The following is a 21,925-nucleotide window of genomic DNA, read 5'->3' as shown; positions in this document are numbered from 1 at the left end:
CGCGCCGCGTCACGTGAGCGGGGCCTCTCCCCCTCCCTCCCCCTCCCTCCCTCCCTGCGGCGTGACGCAAGGCGGCGAATCTACGGCGCGCCACTGGTGACCAAGCTCGCCACACGCGGAGGCGGACGGCTCCCCCCCGCCGGTAAGCGCGCCCGGCCGGCACGCGGCTGCCTCGTCCCCCCCGCCCGGCGGCCCGGCCCCGGAGGCGGCCCCGGGACGCGCGGGGCGGCGGGGCGGCGGTTGGGCCGCGCGCGGCCCGGCGCCTTCCCCCGGGCTTTTTGGGCCTCTGCGCTGCCGTCGTTTTTTTGGGCGCGGTGGGCGGGAGGCCAGCGCCGCTCGGCGGAGCCAATCGCGTCGCGCGGCCCTCCCCCGCTGCTCGCCGATTGGCCGCGGCGCGGAGGGCGGGGCGAGCGTCCCGCGCGCCCATTGGCCGCCGGGGCTTGGGCTCTTCCTTGGCGCTGCGGCCGCGGGCGGGGGGAGCGGCGCCGAGAGCCCCCAGCGGGGTGCGCGCCCCCCTCCCAGCGCTGTGGTGCGCATGCGCCTGAGTGGGAGTGGTGGGGGGGAAGAATTGAGGGAGAGGGAAGGGGGCGCTGACGTCATCGGCGGGCGCCCTGCGGCGCGCGGCGGCGGTTACCGGCCCGCGGCCCCCAACCGCCGCGCGGCGGCCGTTAGGCGTGCGCGTGCCCGCCGGCGGGGCGGGGCGCGGCTCTGCGCAGGCGCGGCGGCGCCTCCTGTGAGGGCAGGGGGCCCCGGGAGGGTTTTTTGGTGCTAAAAAGTGGCTTTTTAGCGGCGTTTGCCCACCTCGCTCCGCTACAGACCCCCAACGCGTCGGTCCCTGGGGCGCGGCCGCCTCCCGCGGCTGTAGGCGGGTGTTTGTGGTGTGCAGGGCGGCGGAGGCCTTGCAGGGGGCCGGCGGGGTTGGGCTGAGGCGAGGGGGTTTGTACAAGCGCCCTGGGGATTCCCCAGTGCCTCTCCTAAAGGGTCCGCATCTCCGGGTGAAAAGCTGCACCGGTCGCCGAGTCGGAGCTGGCGTGCAGGTGGCCGTCGGGGATAGGTTGTGGCTGTGGTTAATTCGATCTGGGGTGATAGGCTTCCTGTTGCTCCTTCGGATAACTTGTATGGCCTGAGAACCCCAGTGCTCATCTTACCCTCCTTAATTAACTCCACAATCTGAAAAATGATGTGCACGTCTAATTTGTGATCTCTGGGCTGTACCTGTTGGTGATCTCAGAGTTCATAGAATCACTAAGGTTGGAAGAGACCTCTAAGGTCATCAGGTCTGACCATCACCCTACCACCAATGTCACCCACTAAACCCTAAGCACCAGGCCCAACCTTTCCTTGAACACCCCCAGGGACGGTGACCCCACCGCTTCCCTGTGTAACCCGTTCCAATGCCTAACCACTCTTCCTGAGAAGATAAAAAGAGGGAAGGCTTCGTATAGTTACTGTTTTAATTCTTGACTGCTTGTTCCCTCTTCTTTTTTTGTAGTTACCTTGATGTAGACTAGCAAGACTTTTGAGTTTTTCATGTGTTTTTGTTCATCTGCACCATACTGAGCACGATGGTGACACCTAGGGAGTAATAAAAAGCAGGAATCCAAAACTGAAAGGGTAGTCGTGGTGGCAGTGATTTGCTGATGGTGCGAAACAATAACAGACAAATGTATAATTTAAACAACGGATGTAATTTGCTGTGATTCTTTCCGTATTAATCTAAAGGTGTAGCCTGTGAAGACTATAAATTGTCTTTTTCCAGTCCTATATCAGAACTTGAGTAATCAAGATGTTTGCAGGAGGCTGGAGCTTTGGTTGCCGGGATCTATATTTTTCCCAGGTCACACCTCTTCATGAAAGATGAAGACAATTACAGGCTTCAGTTTGGTCTCTCCTGCAATCTCTTAGAGTATTCACAGCAAGTTACATTCATCACAGAGGTAACATTACAGTCGTTCCACCCTTATTTCATAAATTATTTCAACACGGACATATAATCAGATTGTAGCTTTTATATATAAAATATGGAGCCTGGCAGTAATTGTATAATCCATACATTAAAAAAAAAAAAAGTCAAATGCACTGACGTGACAGCCTGATGATGGACTGTGACTTTTTCTGTATGTTCAAACATGTCAGTTTTATTAGCATTTTGGGTAATGTAATTCAAATGACCTGAGTTAAAAACATTGAGCTAATCCTTTAATATCATTCTTCTGTAGGAAATACTGTATATTAATGGCATCAATAATTTCTAATTTATTTGCATGGAAGTTTTCAGTTGTAAAAGTTTCCTAAAGCCTAAGCTCTTTTGTGGAAAAATACTTGGAGACATAATGTGTGCGAAACAGATTTCAGTCACAATGCTCCATTAAAACATTCTGTGATGAAGAACAGCTTTTTTGCATTAGTGCGTACACCATTAGAAAAAAAAAACAAACAACCATAACTGCTTTGCCTAGTTGTTTTTTGATCTTTTTAAATATCAACAGACTTGTGTTTCTGTGCATGAGATGAAATGTATAGACGAACTGGTATATGAAATGTGGTTGAACTGGTATGGGTGAGTGGCTCCTACGTTTGAATTTCCTAACGTGGCTTAGAACGTAAATGTTCTCGTCCTTGGGGAAACAAAAAGGTTGCACTGGGTGATCCATCACTCAAATAAAAACGTTGGTTAAAGATGCGTCTGGCCTAGTTGTTCATTCCAGTGAATGCCGCATCATGGAGTGTGTTAAAATTACCGCATTCACTTTTTAGGTTGCTCCTACTGGAGTATAGGTTATTCGTTTGTAATGAGCACAGCACCAAAAACGGAGAGGGAGACATGACGACCTGATTCTACAAACTGTAGTGGCTGCAGTTCTTTCAGTGACGTGTGTGTATACATATATATATTTAATGTTAGTAAGAGCAGCTGTTCAGTTGTCCACAGAACTAGCTATGAGCCATAGGAATCTCTCTTCTGTGCCTTGTATTATCTGAGGAGTTAAACCGACGTGGTACTTTCACTTCGGGCAAGTTAGTGATCAGCAGCCAGCCAGTTTTTCTACCCCCTGAAGGTTTTGTTTTGCATCAGCCTCGGTGGCTCTGGAGCAGCCCGGTACTGCGCTGTGTAAGGTGCAGCTGCACCCAGTGCCACGCCAGCAGCATAGACTTGGAAGTCCAGCTCCCAAAAACGGTGTGAAATGAGCAGAACAAAGGATGGCCATTCGTAGTGAACACGCAAACGCATAGGAACTGAACAGCACACCCCACAAGCTGCATTCAGTGTTAATTAAAGGTGCGGGATTAACCCTGGATGTCTTTGAGAGAGTGAATTAGGAGTAGGGCTGCACGGGAGGCGGCCTCGTAAAGCTCCAAGTGACCCGGGAGGTCCTGTGACCAAGGAGGAAACAGGACCCAAGGGCAGATGTACAAGCTTTGCTAAAGTTTAGTCATGATCATGAGACCCCTTCTCTGTTAGGGAAATGAGAGGGAGATTGCCCCCCCTCCGAAATTTGCATCAAAACGCCATGCAAACGCATCCAACCTTATAATTACACCCTGCAAATCACCTCCCTCATTCCCACGCACGGCGGGGCTTCCCAGCACAGGCCAGGTGCGCCCTTGGGTTGGCACCGGTCCTGTTTGGTCTCCTTGAGACCTTGCTCTTCTCTCGAGTTTTCTTGAGCCAGGACTTCGGGTGCTGTGTCACGCAGTCGCTCTGTCGCTCCCGGTACATCCGCAGCAGTGCTCGGGCTGGTGCTGAGCGCCCTGGGCAGAGCCGAAGCGCTGGGTGCCTGGCCTCCGTGCGGAGCTGCCGGCTAGCGCCTCCCTCTCACCTCGGGCGTGCTGCCTGGCCCAGGGTGTCAGATTAACGGGACACCTTTCCGGTAACGCCACAGTGGTTTGGTCTCTGGTCTGTTGCCTTTGCACTGAACAGCACTAAAAAGTTTATAAAAGTTTAAAGGAAAAATACCTGTGCCTATTTTTCTTCTAAACTAGGTATTTATTTATTTTTTTTAATTTTTGTCATATTGGTCTGTGCTAAAACAAAAGTTCAATAGATTTGTTAACGTGTATGTATAAAACCAGTGAAGAAGCAAAAAATATAAAAATGTCCTTGCAATTTCTAGAGAAACTCCAAAAGAGTATTTTGCTTTACAGAAAGAAAATTACAGCAAGAGCTAGCGAACCTATGCGCTCCTTCACAAAGAGAGAACCCCAGCACCATTTGGAACAGGCAGTGATGTTCCAAAAGTGAAGTGCTTGTCTGTAAGGCTCAGGACTGCCTTCCAGTGCTGCATTAACAGAGCTGTTAATTGCCAACTTATTTTTGTTGTCCTGCCGCTGGGTGACCACTTCCTGGGTTATGTTTAACTGGGCTGGGAGGTTCCAAATGCTCTTGGTTCTCTTCAGTCCTTAGCAGTACAAGCAGAAATTTTAATTACCTATGCCTTTTGAAGTCTAAAAATTGTAGAATGTTTTGGGAATTTAAAGCCCACCCAGTTCCAGCCCCCTGCGGTGTGCAGGGACACCTCCCACCAGACCAGGTTGCCCAAAGCCCCATCCAGCCTGGCCTTGAGCACCTCCAGGGATGGGGCATCCACAGCTTCTCTGGGCAGCCTGTGCCAGTGCCTCGCCATGCTCTGAGTAAAGAATTTCTTCCTAATGTCTAATCTAAACCTACCCTCTTTTACTTTGAAGCCATTCCCCCTTGTCCTATCCCCACACCCCCTGACACAGAGTCCCTCCCCAGCTGTCCTGTAGGTACAGGAAGGCCGCTACAAGGCCTGCCTGGAGCCTTCTCCTCTCCAGGCTGAACAGCCCCAGCTCCCTCAGCCTGTCTTCACAGGAGAAGAGACTTAAGTTATGTGTGCGTGGCACTTGTAATAGACGTGGAGGAAGTACGCAGCGCTGTTAAGGTGTGCAGTATTTCAGTGTCTAGATCCAGGTGTATACACCTCTGTAGATTACTACATCATTTTGCTACAAACATGCTCATAGATGCTTTCCTGTCTGGTATTTCTTTGTTTCATTGTAGTTAAAAAGAAACTTTCTTGCTCTGCTCAGCCAAGTTTTTGGCATTTCAGAAGTCTCTCTCAAAATACAGGTACAAAGATGTATGAATGTTAAAATTAATTTCAATGATCCAACCCATTCTACGATTCTTCAAATAGTAACACAAAGTCGTCAATTTATATGTAAGTAATTGTTTCATGTGATTTTTTTTGTTTGTTTGGGAATCTGTACAGTAATGTGTGATAAAAACTTTGTGGGAAACATTTAAGCAAGAAGGTTGAAAGCATGGAGGTCTTCAGAAGAACCCTGATTAAAACAAAGAAAGGAACAGTTTGCGTACTGTTTGGATTGCCTTAAAAGCTCCTGCATGGCTGTCTACTTTTGCTATACCAGACAGGTTTCTACGTTTGGGCCTTCTCTGGAAGCCTGCCCGTTTCCATCCTGTGCAGGTTTTAGTGATGCTCGTTTGCTTTTGGTAAGTTAGCAGAAGATGTTTGGTGAAACACGAGGTACTCCACCCGGAGCTGGCTTTAAGATGTGCCGTGGCAGGAGGACACTCGCTGCACCGTCCTGTAAGGATGGTGCCTAACACGCCGGCACCACCCTGGCACCACCCGCTTCTCTTCTGTGCCCGAGGAAAAGCATGAGCGGGGTGAGCTAGCTGGTCCTGCTCCAGCGAGGAGGCATCGCAGTCGCTGCTCACGTGCTGCCTGGCGCCTCAGCTCCCCCCGGGCACGCTGGGTGCTTCCAGCACACTGGCAGTAACATCTGCGTGCTTCAGCCGAGTAACTCGCGCCCTGCCGGCTTTACTGCTTGCGCTCTGCGCCTGCACAGCGAGTCCTACGTGCCTTGCAAGCCTCAGATTTACTGGTGCCGGTGCACAGCACGTGCTGCGCGCGGTAAGCTCGGCGCTTCTGGAAGTACTGACTGGTGTGATGCACAGCGTACGCGTGCATCGTTCTCCCTGGGAAGCGTGGTGTGGATTTCCACAACACTTCTGCAACACTTACACAGTTTTCAGTCCCTTGGCCTGCTAATGAGGAGAAGGGACTGCCTGTTGCATGCTTCTCTTACATCGGATCTTTAAGTGAAGGATGTGTTACATTTCAGCTGGATTGTTCCAAGTACTCGGGAAAAGGATAGCCAACTCCTAGAAATTCAATAACAGGAAAAAAAATCGCTCACTCCTAGTTCCTTGCTGCGTAGCATGCCTTCTGCAGGGATGTGTTGACGCTGGGTTTGGGACGCTGGATATGCGGGAGGGACAGCACTGATCCTTGTGTTTTGTTTCGTTAGGTTTGTTACATCTGTCTTTGCTGCCAGCTTTCAATGCCGACGGAGTAAAAGGCTCTTCCTTTTCATGCTCCCCGTGTGAGGCAAATCTGGATATATCTTACTCTTTACAGGGAAAGGGGGTTCTCACCTTATGTCATTTAAATTATTAATAGGATATACATGTCTGAAAAGTCAAAAGGGAACAATGAAAAATCTAAAAGCATCCATAAGCTGCAGCTTTTTTGTTTGTTTGGCAGCAGCAGAATAAAGTGAACTGAATACTCAAAATTACTAGTTTAGCATACGTATCCTTTATTAGGCACAACCTGATTGTTTAAGGCAAAGCTAATTTTTTTTTTGATTGGATCCAGTGGTGGCATAATATCTAAGTTCAAAGATACACTCTGTAGAAATGTTTTATGGATGTTTTCTTCAAAATTTGCCTACTTATTTTCTATTGTTTTCAGTTTTCTTGGTATAACAATGGAATGATTTGAATTGCATTTGTTTTTTTTTTCTTCCTGTTGTTCAAATTTTCACTTTAAATTATTTACAAGTCTGAGACTTGGAGATGAGAGCCTAATGAATGCTTTTAAAAATAAAACCTTCTTCTTTAAGCGTGTTATGCTTCATGTTTTGAATTTATAACACAAGCCTTAATGAATAGTTTCCTAGTTACTCTCATCTTAGAATTTATGAGCTGTCCTATTTACAAGTTTTACCTATTCAATGGGAAGATAATTCCTGTTTATCTTAAATGAAAAGAACTCTTCTTGTTAACAAGCTTAAACCGCTAATTAGGGGTAATATAGCGATAAATACCATGTCAAACCCTTTAACAATGAGAAGATGCAATATTTAGTATTTGGGCCTTTTTCTGCTGCGTTCTGTGTAAGAACAGAGTGCTGTGGGTGTTTTTTTCTTTGATATCTCATTTGAGTATCAGGTTATTACAAAGTATTTTAGGGAAAAACAGTGGCCTGTAGGTCCTTTCCTTGCAGGAAGCAGCTTCAGGTATGTCCCATGTTTAGGCTGTTGGTGCCCACGCACTGTAATGCTGGTCGCTGTTGGCAAGGCTTCAGAAAAACAGCAGAAGTATGGAAGAGCCCTGATGACTTAATGTATAGGTGCGTGTGATGTGTTGTTAATGGTTAAGCTATTCTGCTCAAGAAAACAGTAGGACTAGCAGTAGTTGCTTTGTTTTGAGTGTACATTAATGTAATTTAATCAGGAAGGAAAGAAAACCTGGGACTAGAATTTGATGTCATTTACCTGAATATAAATTGGAGTATCTCCATTTAGTTTAACAGAATTTTTTCAATTTGCGTCAAAATGATCAAAATCAGAACCTGACACAAGCCCTCCGTCTCATAATTTGTGCATATAAAAACAAAGAAATAAAATTGTACTTTTTTATTGGTCTAAATATTAACCAAAAAACCCCAGAGCTCAGTTTTAGAGCAGAAGTTTTGTAATACGGTGTTGTTCCTTGCCGGTACCAGGAGCTTCGCAGGGATATGCCATAAGAAAAAACATCTCTTTTTTGTTGTTGTTGCTTGTGATTAGACTTCAGTTGTCAAAGCTACAGACTCCTGAGTTTGAGAGCCATTCTAAATCTAGGTAGCTTGAAACCTCTTGACAACTATTTTCATGGACTTCTTTGTGTGTGTCTCTGATGATACCTGCAGAGGGTTGTGTGTAGGCTTTGTTCCCTGTCTGATTTTCTTTTTGTCACCCAGGGAGTTTGCAATAGGGATGGCAAAATGAGGGAGGAAGGAAGGAGAGGAAGAGACTGAAGAGAAGGGAGCATAGGTCCGACTTTGGAGGTATCCCTTCTGCAGCTCCGCAGCAGACGTCTGATAGGATGAAAGAAGCTCCTTGTCTTGCAACCCAGGAATCCCCCTTGGGCACAAGATTATTAGGTATGATAGACAGCTGGTTGGAGAGGACAAGAAAACACCTGAGAATGCATTTTGCCAGCTCTGTTCAGGCTACTCAATTTCCATTTCCGTGTGAAAAACATGCTGAGCTTTGCAGGTGGAGGCTGACTTGGAGGGATGCCTTCTCTTGTTTCCTTATTACCTTCGTTATGATTTTAGATGTTGCTGGTATCGGCACAGTGTATTCTGAGGTACAGCACTGAACAGAGACTTCTTTGGTCAGAGAATGGGGAATTTTCTATTTTGTATGTTAAGGGTGTATGCCCTGTGCCAAGGGGTACCCTACCGGGGAAATTTCGTAGAAGGTATGCAAGTAGAGGTGGTACCTTACACCAACTACTATAGATGGAGAGAGGTAGGCAAGCTTTCAGGCACACGAGCCTTTCTTTAAACCTGCTATTGATACCAAGATAATTAAAAATATACTTGAAATAATAATAAAAAGTTAATCTCTGAAATTTATGGTTAAATGTTGTATGGAAGTGCAGATATGTAAGGAGTGTGTCTGTGTGTGGGGTCAGTGTATTTATACATTTGTTATAAGTTTTCAAAGGTCATTAGACTTGTAATTACAGAGCTTTGGATAACGTCTGATCTAACTGACACTGCTGAGAAAATTTCAGTTCATGTAGCCATAGTTTCACCCTGATTTTGTTTTTTAAATTAATTTTCATCCTTGTAAGTTATATTTCAAAAGTTGATTTTATCTGTTTTGGGAGAGGAGAAATACGCCACGTAAGTATTTAAATTTTATTTGAATAAACCACCTAGAAAGCACAGAAAGAAAGAATGGTATTCTCCCTGAAATAAGATTGCAGTAGGGATTTTGATTTATAAAAGAAGATGTTCAGAGTGCTGGAATTGTCTAAACCATCAGAACTGCCACGCATAAATAATTACATAATTTCACACTTTCCAGTGAAGTCAGACCCTGATTAAGAAGTTGACAGCCTGAGAGAGTCCGCTCTTTGACAGTGATGTCTGTATTCCCTAAATTTGTAGAGACTGAATCCGGGAAAACAGACTGAGATTTAAACCATTTACTTTGAACAAGAACCCTCAATGACAAATGTTTTCTCTTAAAAAAAAGTTTTCATGCTTTAAATGCATAGACATTTCAGCTTCTCCACTTTCAGCTAGCATAGATTTTGCTGATACCAGGTCTTCTCACTGTCTTGGTCCTCACCGTCTTTCAGTATGTTTGATATTCATATTTCTTTTTTACTCCTTCTTCCGTGCTGTGCTTTTTTTCTTCCTTTTCTTAAACAAATAGCTGATATGGTAATACGAACTCTAATAGGAAAAAGGCATTGTTTAACTCAGTTGGGGTACTACTAATCCAGTCACCAAATGTAACCATAACACAGCATGCATTTTAATTATTAAATATAATGGAAACTTTGCATTTTAAATCTAGAGCTATAAACCACTTTTCTGAAAACGCACTTCAGCACTACCATTTTAGATTGTAGTGAGTTACAGGGCCGTATCCTTTGATCAGTTGTGAGAAGTTCAAGATTAGTAGCATTCAGTGCTTGTGTTAATTTTGAGAATACACGTAGAAGTCACTGAAGGTCAAACTGCTCAGTCCCGTTTATTTTTAACAATTTAGTCAGCTGGATAAAGCAATGTAAAAATGTATACATAATGCAGTCATGCCAGTCATTCCAAATAAGGGTAATTTAAAGGCATTTTCAAGACTAATAGTCCCCCAAATTCCAGTGCTTCGTAAAGTGTGCTTTATTACTAAATGGCATATTGTTGAGGTCTTTTTTTTAAATATTTGTTTAGATATTTATTTGTTTAGATAGTTCTACAGAGTGCTCCTAATGCACTTTCAATGTCTTTCTACTAAAAACAGCTGAAGGGGAGAGCAACTACAATGTGTTTGCTCGTATTTGGTCGATATCTTTTTTGTAATGAATACATTTTTTTCTATAAATTCTAAGAATAAATAAATATAATGAATTCTAAAAGAAATACTCTTAGTGTCTAAATGCTTTTTAACATAAAAAATAAATATACTCTTAGAGAGAATGTGGTTTTTAGTGAATCATCATGAAAACTTAATAACCTGTGCATGAGATGTGCACACTTGGAGCTGTGCTCTGGTTTCAGAAGCAGGGGACATGTCATTATCGAGCAGCTCCATTTGGCTTGGAGGAGGCTTTGGTTAGGTGCTTGCTTCATGATGCCAGGATGTTTCTGTCAGCCGGCATGGTACAAGTGCAGGACCAAGGCTTTCCTGATGTGTGAAAGGTAAAGAGTGTGGTAGAAGCTCCATGGAGTCAATGCCATCTTCTTTTTGCCCAGGTTGCTTGACCCAGCAGCTCGGCTTTCCTAGGTTCAGGACTCGTGCTCACTCTCTTGCTGTCTTTTCTTCTCACTGGAGGAGGCTGTTCCATGTGAGTTCATTTCTTGTTGTTGTTGCTGTTTTTTGTTTGTTTTTCTTTTTCTTTTTCCTCCCTGTATATTTTATTCAAGTACCTAACTCAGCATTGCAGATCACACTTGTGATCCAGACATTTTAAAGCTTGGTGTTGAGCAGTTCAGTTAGTTGTGCCTGACATCCCTGGTGTGGACACAGTCTTAAATAATTTTGGACTGTTGAATTTTGGAAATCAAGTGCAGATTTTTTGTTCCGTAGAACGACTCTAACCCTTGGAACATCCATGCTGTCTGGTTCGACCTTCCTTTTTCCATCGTCTTTTTCCTTTTGGTCATCTGTCGTAAATTTCATAAACAGGTAACTGATTTTACACTCCACGCCTTTGCTGTTGATTGTGTTTTTTTTTCTTCAAGGATACGTTTGTCATGGCCCAGCAACTTTCTGAGTCTTTCTTCTGCTCCTCGCTATTCATCTATATTACAAATGAAATTATAGCACTGGAACAATTATGGTATCAGTGTCTGGTAGATCCTTAACATTCTTACTTTGTGGTTCTTTCTTCTCATGCATCTTTGTTGAGTGTGTGGCGGGGGTGTGTGTAGGCAGTAGTATCTTTCTGCCTGTGAGAACCGAGGCAGGGCTGTGCTTCCTGGCAAAATGGCAACCCTGAGAGCTGAGGTACAGCTTGTTTTTGTGCTTTGTGCTGTGCTCCAGGCTGAAAATAAGATTTTGGTAGTTGGAAATGGTCTAGGTTGCAGCATAAACCTTAAGGCCATGGTTGTTTGTCTCTTGTTGACTTACTTCGTGCTTCGTTTTGGAATGGACCTGCTTATGTATAAGTTGTTTTCTATATTTATAGATGTATTTCTATATGAAATAAACCCTTGTTTATACCCTTTAGCCCTTCAGCTCGCATGAACTTCTGACGCTTTCTGGCAGCCTCCGTGTTCCTGTTCCCAGGGCAGAGGTGCACCGAGGGTCCCTGCTTCACCTCCCCGGGGCGATGCCTGGCTCCCCAACCCTCTGAGGGAGCCCAGAGCCGTCCTTTGCCCATTCCTCCAGGGCAGTTTCACCGCTGGAGGTGTGCAGGCCACCAGGGAGGCCGCGTGGCCCTCACCCAGGTGTCTGGGCGGCTAGGCCATCAAGTTTCCCGTCTGGTTGCTTTTCTTTTTCCCTTGCGGCCCTCTCCTGTCTTCCTCCGTATTTATTTTGTAAAAAAATTGTGAAAGTGTGCCGACTCTAAGTATGAAGTGAATTTTTACAGCCCGACCGTAAATTCCAAAATCTGGGGGGTTTATAATGGAAACGCTTAGAGGGGGAGAGGGGAGGGCGCGCTATAATACATATGTAACCTTTTTTCCCTCTCTTTAGTGAATAGACCGTTTAAACTAAATTAAGTAAAGGATATAAATTCTGTTGTTTCAGTTTTTAATATTTCATGGCTGATTTTATAGATAAAAATTACATTTAACAGTAAATATGAAGAAGAATTTATACAGCCTGTTCTAGTTTGATATGGAACAGCAAATCCCATTTCTCTGTAGCTGTAAAGAAAATTCATTATAATGTCTTTGGTTGTAAGAGATGGCTTCATTGTGATTAGTTACACTGATAATAAAACAACCTTTTTACAAATGGCACAAGATACATGGGATTTCATGTGTCTGCCTTTTAACAGCATTGAATTTGTGCATTTGCTACCTTTATTCTGTAGTCCTTTTTCTTTTATAATTGGGCACATTAGAAATCTGAAAGTTATTGAAAATTGTCTAATATAACATAATATTTTGTTCCTAACTGTTGAGTTTTCTAAATAAAAACACTAATTATGAAAAAAATGTTTTTACGTCGCTTTGTTGCATTGTAAATAACAAAGATGGGAAGATAAAATAATGAAATCTTGTTACCTGGCATTACTTTCTGAATCCTTTTTAAGCATCTAAAGGAATATCTTGACTTTCAAATGCCCTATTCCCAGTGACTTCAGCTGGATTTAGAAGTTTGTGGGTATTCTCGGTATTTCAAACAGATAGTGAGGCACTAGGATGTCTACTAAGCAGCCTACAGTCCAAGTGTAGGCTTTTTGGGGGTGGATTTTGTGACGAATTTGTAGCCATTGAAGGAATATTTATTTATTTTTCCTCTGTGTGTGCCTCTAAGAACTCGTAGATTTCCTTAGCACAATAATGCAAAAAGGGTTTGATGAAAAAAGTATAACGGTTGTTTTAATTAGAACCTTTGCATATTTATATTGCTGCGATTTGTCCTGCTGTTACAGAGGTTTAACAAGTAAAACCTTCTGTATCGCTTACTTTATAGCAATAATATCATATATTAGAGTCCTGAAAAATGGTGCGTGTGCTACAAAGTGATATTTTTATTTGTAAAATAGAATTACAGGGCAACTGTTGGAAGTGAATTCCTTTCCTGCTTCACCTAAAAAGTGAAAGGATATGCGGCTTTAGAGTGGGGAAGGCTGCAGAGCTGACAGAACAGAAGTTGTATTTGATTATCAAATATTTATGGAATTTACCGGAAAGTGAAAATCTGAATCATGGTGCTTGGGAGAAACAGGATGTAATGCTCGAGTGTTCTAGAAAACACAAAATGGAACAGAACGCTTAATAGAAGGTTTCACTTAAAAAGAGATAAGCAATATTTTTGCTCTTCTTTTCTGTAAGCTTTAATTTTAGACTGTTACCTCTTTTTACATTGACTATTACAGCTAGGAAAAGAACTCCTCCAGCACTTGTTAAAAGTGTTGTCACAAAATGAATACCAGTAAAATGGCTATTGATGACTGAAACATGGGACTAAATATTCTTTTTACCACTTGAGTGCAAAACAGACTGTGCCTGTACTCTTTGCTAGAGGAAGCAGCCTGTCTGGCTTGCAGCCTGCTTTCTGTGCCCGTATTGCTCCGTCGGAGAAATTAACGCTGTCTGTAATTTGGGCTGGTGTAGCTCCACTGCTTAGTAAGCTGGGAGCGTGGAGCCAACATGCCGCCGTGTCTACAGTGCGGAAAAACTGACTTTGTGTCCTGGCTGAGCTCTGCTGTTATAAATCATCATGCAGGTAGCCCATAAGGGTGAGCTTGTGGTCCTCCGGATCCTCGTGCAGTCTGAACTGAGTGATAGCCTACTTAGTAATATGTCAATTTTTTCTCTAAGGAAACGCTGGGACAGCTGTAATTTCTTATTCTAGCTTGGTCTCCGTGAGCGTGCCCATTGTCGCCACAGAATATGTTTTCTTTGTTCATTAAAACCTATTGATCTCAGGAAAGTTTGTAAGATTGATTTTAACTCAGTGCTTTTCAGGGAATTAGTAGTATTTTTAGCAATAACACTCTCCTAATGCATTCCCAAGAGAGAGTGATGAATAGAGGAAATACAAAGGCAACTTACACAAGTTGCAGTCCCCAAGGTCTCCTCTCATGGGGAAAAATCGTGTGTCTCTGCTGGCGTGCGATGCGTGGAGCCTCGTCTGGAAAAGGTCCCCCACGCTGTTGTTCCTGTTTGGACTGCTTGCCCAAAAGGGATGTGGGGAGGGGGAGGCGATGGCTGCGGTCACTGAACTCACCGGTACCTGTTTTTCCTCCCCGCAGAGAAGGAGCACTACAGATGTTACCCTGAGCGCTGCAGCTTTAGGTGGAGCTGCTGCCTCTAGGCCTGGGCAGAGGAGAACACTGCTTTCCCTGGACTCCACTTCTGATGTTTCTCAGTGATGTCTGATAGTTCGGGGTGCTGACTGGAGGTACGATTTTGTGATAAACTGAAGGAGACGCACTGCAGTCCTGTGTAGCTGTTATGTAATATCCCTTAAAATACCGAGATTTTGCACTAGATATCCACGTAATAGAAAACTAGTGAGCAAGGTGCAGCTGTTTGATATAACAGAATGAAGTGGCACAATTTTTGTAGATACCAAGGAAGTGGTCTGGTCTCCAGTGTGACTGTACTGTGTGTACTATTCCTAGAGGAAGGAGGAATGAAAATTTTCATTGCCAGTGAGTTCTTCTTTGGGAATGCACTTGGGCACATGTGCCTAACTTCAAACCTCAGAGGAATCATTCCAAAACTATCCCCATGCTCAAGTATATTGCTAATTCTGGAAGATAACTAGATTTCAGGGACTGACTTGGGTAGGCATAGAATTTGTTGCATTGACACAAGTAGACATGGGGGAAAGTGGTACTATTGATAAGGAGTGGCATTTAAAACCTTCATGGTATTTGTTCCAAAAGTATCAGTGATGTGAATTCTTCGTACAAAGGGGTAATTGGGGACTTACAGGTGATGGTGGTGTCAGCAAGGGGCTGTCCCTACTCCTCTTGAATTCCTTCCCATCCCCCTGGTAGCTGGTTTCTCTGCACGGCTGCGGTGCAAGGTGGATGTTGCTCTCACATCTCCCGGCCCCGCTCTCCTGGGTGCACAGAGCGCTTCGCTGCAGCACTGCTTCTGCCTCCATCGCCTTCTCTCTCCGTCTGCTGACCAGGAGTCTGTTTTGCTGGTTGGCTTTCGGCTTCTCTTCTCTCCGTGGCTGGAGGAAGGGCACGTTTTGTAGCTCCGTGGTTAGCTGTGGCAGAGGGCTTGGGGACGGGGAAGGGAAGAGGCTCCATATTGTGCCCTAAGAGTAGCTCATGACTCGTCACAGGCGCCCCAGCAGTCAGTACTAGTTTTTGTATCATCTCATATTGCAAGCGCCACCGTAACATCTGTATGCCTCCCTCTGCTGTCTTGTATTTGCTTCCATCTGTTGGCACAGTCAGTGATGGAAATTAGAGTGAAATTCAATGGTAAACTCTTGAACTTTTCAGAGGCAGAAGTACGTAGCTTTAAAAGGCGTTCAATGACTTCAGCTGAAGCAGGGTTTGTTCTCTTGAAAGCAAATAACAGTTATTACAGAGGAAGCCAAGCTTCGCACAGCTATGGATGGTTTAAGTCTTGGTGACAATCATCTAAGGTTATCGGAGAAAAAATCACCCTATCTGTTGCAGAGGAGCTGGCAGAACTATTGTGATTGCTTGCATGTATTATAAGAAACTGTTGAGGAGAAAAGGTGTAATTTGACATGCAGCCTTTCCACCGTGTGTTAGAGGTTTATAACCTATGCGGCTGAGATCTGTGTACCGCTATCATATTTTTATACTAATTTCTAATGGTGGATATTACTTTCTCTTTGTTAGAGATACAGTCATACAAAGAAATGAAGCTGCTTCATATGCTTTGCGACAGGGATTAGGGACAGCGTCTATAGCACAGAGCCCTTCTGAACACACCGAAATGAGAAACAGCCCCCCACTTCAGCTGCTCCTCGGCCCCCTCCCCCTCTGCCTTATTTAAGCAATTGAGCTGGAAAATCAAAACTGAAAAGAAAGTCTGGGTTTCATATGTCTTACAGGATTGAGCTGGAATACTTTCAGTGTGCGCACTTCTGTGTCGTTGTACAGAAAAATGGGCTTTGTCTTTGTGTAATAAGCTAATAGTTAAAATTGAGCGCCTCGCTGTGTATTAATACTGGTACTATGTTGATTCGATATGTGCATACGTGTAAATGTATATATTCTAATGAGTATGTATTTTAATTGATGATAATGCCATCTGTCAGTTCTGTAGGTGTGCCTACCAAAGAGACACGTAACACATTTCTCGTGGAACTGCTTTTCTCAAGAGAAATGCAATTGCTTCCTTGTGTGAAGTGGCCACCAGGTGTCATCAGAATGCTTTTATTTTTATTAATTTCTTGTTTTCTTTAGAAGTGTATGCACAATTTATATTCTTCTCCAGAAACTTTCTTAACCTACTGCATGAGTAGTCCTAACTCCTAATGTTACCTGTTCAATGAAAAACTCATGGAGCCCTTTTCCTCGTATCATCAGCCTATTAAAGGATCTCAGCTGAAGACAGGAAGCACAGTAACACCAAGTGTGTGCATGTACACACAAATTATTATATGCATTCTTTGCCACAGTCATTTAAAAGAGGAGGAAAAATACATTAAGCCAAACCACGTGGACCTAATTTACCTTAGTAGAACTTAGAGTCATTAAAGAACAACAAGCGAGGCAATTAAAGCGATCAGTCAGAAGACACCACCATTTGAAACATGTTGGGTTTCCCTTTCTACCTTCCACCATCCTCCCTGCTTTTTATGCCTTTCTTACAGTTCTGGTGTTTTAACTTCACATTGAAGGTGTTATTTATTTATTTAACTTAGTTCTGAATGGTTTGGCATACTTACGTAAATTATGGATAAAATACATCCAAACTATCGTTGGGGTACCTTTAATTTGAAATGGTTTTGGTTAGGTTATTTTTTATATATACAGCGAGCTATTGCTCCGTGAGTATCTGGGTAATAAATTACTGAAAAACGCTCAATATTTTCATTTTTATTGTGTGGGTTTTTGTTGTTGGTATGTAAGAAATGAAGAGAACATTCCAATGTGAAAAAAAATGCATATTTCTTTTTTTTATTTTCTTCCTTGAAGATTTTCCTACTTCCTACTTCCTTCTGCATCCTGGTTCATCTTACTCAAAAACTGGGTTCCGGGCTGGCAGCGAGCTGGCTGCTTGTGTTGGGCTTTCCAGCTGTGCTGCTGCTGCTGCTGCCCCTCAAGCAGTGTCAGCAGGCAAGTGCAGCCCAGCCTGCCATAATGGGGGCCTCTTGGCTGCTTTTTGTATGACACAGTAGTTTAAAACAAGGGGCCAACAAAGCTATCTTGTTTTGTTTTGTTTTGTTTTGTTTTGTTTTGTTTTATTTTATTTTATTTTATTTTATTTTATTTTATTTTATTTTATTTTATTTTATTTTATTTTATTTTATTTTTTTGTTTTCAAAAAGAAAGTTGGTGAAAATTTAGTAAATCTTGGCAAGTACCGGACATCGGAATAGCTATCTAGGAAATCTGTACTCCTTTTGTTTTAAAGGAGAACAGAGTCAGGGTTTTTAGGGTAAAAATTCTAAGAGCCAGCTTGCAAGAAATAGCAATTTTACCTTACTTTTGACTTTTTCGCAAAAGTGCAGGAAAAAGTAAAACTTTTTTTTTTTTTTTCAGCCGGCAACCTGATAGCGATAGTGCATTTGTGCTTCTTCTGTCACATTTCAGTGTGATCCACTGTATGTTAGAGCGTACCACAGCCTATGATAGAGAAGAGATTCAAATTGCATTTACTTTTTTTTTTTTCCTAGTTTTAATTGGTGAGGTTGGTCAGAATTGCATCTTGCACGAAACCGTGTAATTCTGAGGATTCCCACAAACCAAGGGACTCGTTACTGTGTACAAAAAGTGATATATTTTTTTTTCATGGATCCGATGAACACTCTAAACTGTTTTGAGAAGACTTAAATATTGTTTTTCATCCATAAATATCACAATGCTATAGAAATAACGATCTTTCTTGGATCCTCAGGAGTCTGTTGTATATTTTTATTGCTGTTGCTGTATCTATGCCTCCCTCTGGAAATAGTCAAAATTGTTTGAATTTAACAAGTCAAAATACAGGGATCTCTTTAAATTTCAAAAATTGAAAATTTTTAGGTCCTTCAACGCTTCTTAGGAGATTCTAGGGCATTTCCTCTTACTATCTGTCTTGGACGTTGAATTATTTCTGACAGCACTTGAAATGAGTCTGTATCCATGCCTTTGTGTGTGTGTGTGTGTGGACTCTTGGCAAAACTAATCTAATGAGTGATCTTTACTGAATTTAGCAGCATTTGGCTCTTTCTGAAGTGAGGTGATGATGAATTAAAAAGCTCCCCCCCCCCGCCTTTTTTTTTGTGGGCGAGTTAACATCTACATTTTTTATGTCAGGCGTTTGTAAAGACTTCCTTTATTTTGTCTTTTTTTCCCCCTGAAGGACTTTCAGTGGCTTGGAAGCAGAAGCAAGAAGGAGACGAGCAGTATTGCAGAGTGCGTTTATTTCCCTCTGATGCCCTTACAGTTCTTTCTGATGCCTATGAGAAGACGATGTTAATGAGCGCAGAGAGCTAACAGTCCTCAGTGATACTGAGGTGATGACTATCAGTGGGCTTTTTATTTTGCTATTTTAACTACTGTAGATTCGCCAGTGTGGATGTTTCAAAGTTTTTAGTCGTTGAAAGCTTATAGCTTGTTTGGAAGTCTTCTCTGGAGGTTCTGGTGCCTAACAAATGAACAAACTCTAACAAAATGAGTTGCTGTACATAAAGAAAAGGGTTAGAACGCATAGCTTGAAGTTCCAACATTCTTGAGCTGCGAGGAAAAATATGTTTGTGGCTGGTAGCATTAAATACTTCTCAAAGTAAAGTTGATCTTTTTTCTGTTTGAACCAACAATTACACTGTCTTGTCTGTTCCATCGCTGAGAGACTATTCTCTTGGATTAGTTGCTCTGAAGGAAGAGATGTAACCTTGTAAGACTGTGAGAAAGACACACAGTTTGATTGCGAATGCCCTTGCAAGTGAGAAAATGTTTATTTGGCACAAAGGTTACATGTTGAATTGAGTTGTTCATATTCAGTTTTGTTAAGGCTATATAAGGAGCTCCTTAAATTGATATTGCTTCATTGTTTCCGTGATTTCATTGAAAGAATTAATTGTCTGAAGAAGGGAAATTTTTAATGGAGAGAAATAAACTTTGTTTTCAATGTATCTCATCTTTTACAAACACTGCAGATTGGATATTGAGTACTTGGAGATGATAATATGCTGACTGAGAAGTGTTTTGGGAATTTGCATGCCAGGATTAACACAGAAAATAAAAATCTATGTGGAATATGGTACCTGTAAGTACACTTTCTTTGGGTTCTTCCATACGCATCCACACTCCATCTGTTATGGAGCTGGCATATGACCAGAAAGAGAAGTAAATAAAAATGTATTGAGCATCAAGTTAGGGAGCTTTGCAATTCATTTCAGGTTTATGGAACATTACTAAATTGCTTGTCCTTTCGATTTTGAGATTACAACTTTCTAAATTTCATCTGAGGATTAGGGAAATGAAAGTCTCACATTGAAAATCTCAACTGTACTGTCTTTATCTATTGGCATAGAGGAATTATATCCTGCTTTGTGGACTACCAGAGGAAAAAAAATAGTGAAAACACTCCAGTAAAATGTTTTCTATTTCTGTTGAAGAGAAGGTCTTCTGTCCCCAGATGACTGATGCTTTTATATAGAGCTGTAGCAAATACAATATCAATATATGAGAAAGCATTGTAGGAAGAATAAAAAAATCTGTATTCTTAACTGGTATTAAATCGTAGTAGTAGCTTAAGAAATGGATTTTTTCTCATGTTTTCTACTCATTTTCTTCTTTGGAGGTAGTGAGAAAGGGATGAGTTGTGACAGTGGACTGTGTCTTTTAAATTAGATTAATTATTAAAACAAGAACTCCATGATTCTGACCATTTGGAAGTCCTAGTGCAAGGAAGAGGAGAATCTTTAGCTGTACAGGCTTTTGTGTCACAGCCAAAATCCTGTGTATTATGCAGTTGTAATTTAAAAATGTATCTTTCCTCATATACCTGGTGAGGATTTTGGAATTTTTATGATGTAGATGTAGCATATGTAACATAAACATTTTGCTTTTGAAGATCTTAAAAATATGTTTAACTTCTTTTGGATAGTTGAGTAATTATTGAAGAAAAGCATTGTGTTAAAGACCTAGCTAATATTTCCAGTAGAATTACTGAGCTTAGCACAAATGTTCGGGCCACAACAGGTTTCTTTTCAAAACTTATGAACAGCAATGTGCTGCAAAGAACCTTAAAGTACGTTAAGTAATGTATGACTGTCTCCAAGCAGAAGAATTTGTTAACCTGAAGCTAATGTGGCAAATTAATTTTTGTTCATGTCCTTTAAGAATCTGTTCAGCTATACTTGATTTATATGAACATTAACAAAAGATTTATGTTACAAAAAGTCAACCCACTTTTGAGTTAGAACAGCTTCATTTTGAACATCAAGTGTGATGTTCAGAGAGGGCCGTTTGACAGAGCTGAGTTTTCAGCTACTGAAATACCGAAGATTTGACCGCTGTCTATTTCTGTTGGGCTTGATTCTGTGCCCTTGGTGGTCTGCTGCGTTGTACCTGTCCATTTTATTGGTGCGGTCTCAGGGCCTGCAAAATCCCATCTGATTTATTGATATGATAGGTTAAGTGGTTACCTATCGTTGTTACTTGCAAAAACTTAACTGGAATCTTTAAAAACTGAAGATAGACCGAAAAGCATGAAAGCTTACATCTTGCATGCATTTTAGGCTTATTGATCCATGATCAAAATAGTAGCAACTTCAACAACTGTGCTTTTCCACTTCTACTGCTGTGTGAGTCTGCCAGCATCACACTGATGTTGAAAGCCTTACTCAGTCATGGTGAAAGTATGTAGGATTTGGACTTAAGCGTGTGCTTAAGTTGCTGTGGCTGCAGAGGTACTTGTTACATCTAGAATGTGTTTTTTGGTTGCCAGTTGACTTAATCAAACTCCAGATGCAGAATCTTTGCTCCTGCTGCTGATCCCTGTTCCACTCAATGCTTCATCCAAGATATATTTTGCAAAAAAAGACCACCCACATTTAGCCATATGTATAATATTTTAGCTGTGGTCACTGGGACTGTACAAACTCAGAGTGCTTTTGATGCCTTCTTTGATGTCTCAGTTCCCATACTAATACTAAATGTAGGCTAGCCATTAATTAGTGTTGTGGCTTTGATGAGAGTGGAGATGAATTAGCTTATGCAGACTGAGTATTAGGACAGTCCAGACTTGAGACCAGCTTGTTCCTTTGCCATTGCCCTCTTGTTTGGTGGCAAATCTGAGCAGGCACTTCCAGGAAAGAAGCTTATAGTAAAGGAAGAAGCACAGGAAGCAAAAGCAAAACGGTGCTAAGATGGCTCCTTTTGCCTAGAGGAGACTTACGGTGTGCTGAACACATCCTTCATTAATAATAATTATTGAATATAATAGTCATTCGCACAATAGATCTGTGCAGGAAGCTGAGAAGAGTTCTGCCCAAAGCTTGCTTTGTGTGTAAGGCACCACTGTCCCATCAAGAAAACTGAGGCTTATGCTACTAAGGTTGTGTTAGAGACACGGAGGTGTTGTCTGAGCAAAGATCGGAGTGGGGAGAAACTGAGATGTGCTTCAGTGCTGTGGGTTAGATCTCGTCTGGGGTTTGGAAAACTGGCCCTGTCGCAGCAAATCACTGACTGTGGTCCCAGCAAACAGTAGTGCCAATAGCCATTACCACCTGCCTCAGAGGATACACTCCTGTCCTAAAGGCGACTTCAAGAGAGAACTAAAAGGAACTTAAGGAAATGTAAGTCCTTACATTAATA

General features: G+C 42.5%; 1 protein-coding gene across 7 annotated transcripts in view; it reads left to right on the top strand.

Moving 5' to 3' along the window:
* Positions 1 to 21,925, top strand: part of ZNF407 (zinc finger protein 407) — a 338,196-nt gene continuing 316,271 nt past the window's right edge. For 2 of the 7 annotated variants that reach the window (XM_066992727.1, XM_066992728.1), the window contains exons 1-3: positions 2 to 142; positions 14,210 to 14,358; positions 18,465 to 19,370. In XM_066992727.1, coding sequence (XP_066848828.1) covers positions 19,322 to 19,370 — 49 coding nt within the window. In that variant the 5' untranslated portion in view covers positions 2 to 142; positions 14,210 to 14,358; positions 18,465 to 19,321. Of the gene's footprint in view, positions 143 to 14,209; positions 14,359 to 18,464; positions 19,371 to 21,925 lie in introns of all 7 variants that reach the window. The other 5 variants (XM_066992723.1, XM_066992726.1, XM_066992722.1 and 2 more) reach the window with 5 other exon arrangements.

The sequence above is a fragment of the Anser cygnoides genome, chromosome 2 (assembly GCF_040182565.1).
Source record: "Anser cygnoides isolate HZ-2024a breed goose chromosome 2, Taihu_goose_T2T_genome, whole genome shotgun sequence".
In the NCBI taxonomy this organism is placed as follows: Eukaryota; Metazoa; Chordata; class Aves; order Anseriformes; family Anatidae; genus Anser; species Anser cygnoides.
Note: the sequence above shows the minus strand (reverse complement) of the source record. Positions and strands in the feature narration are given on the sequence as shown.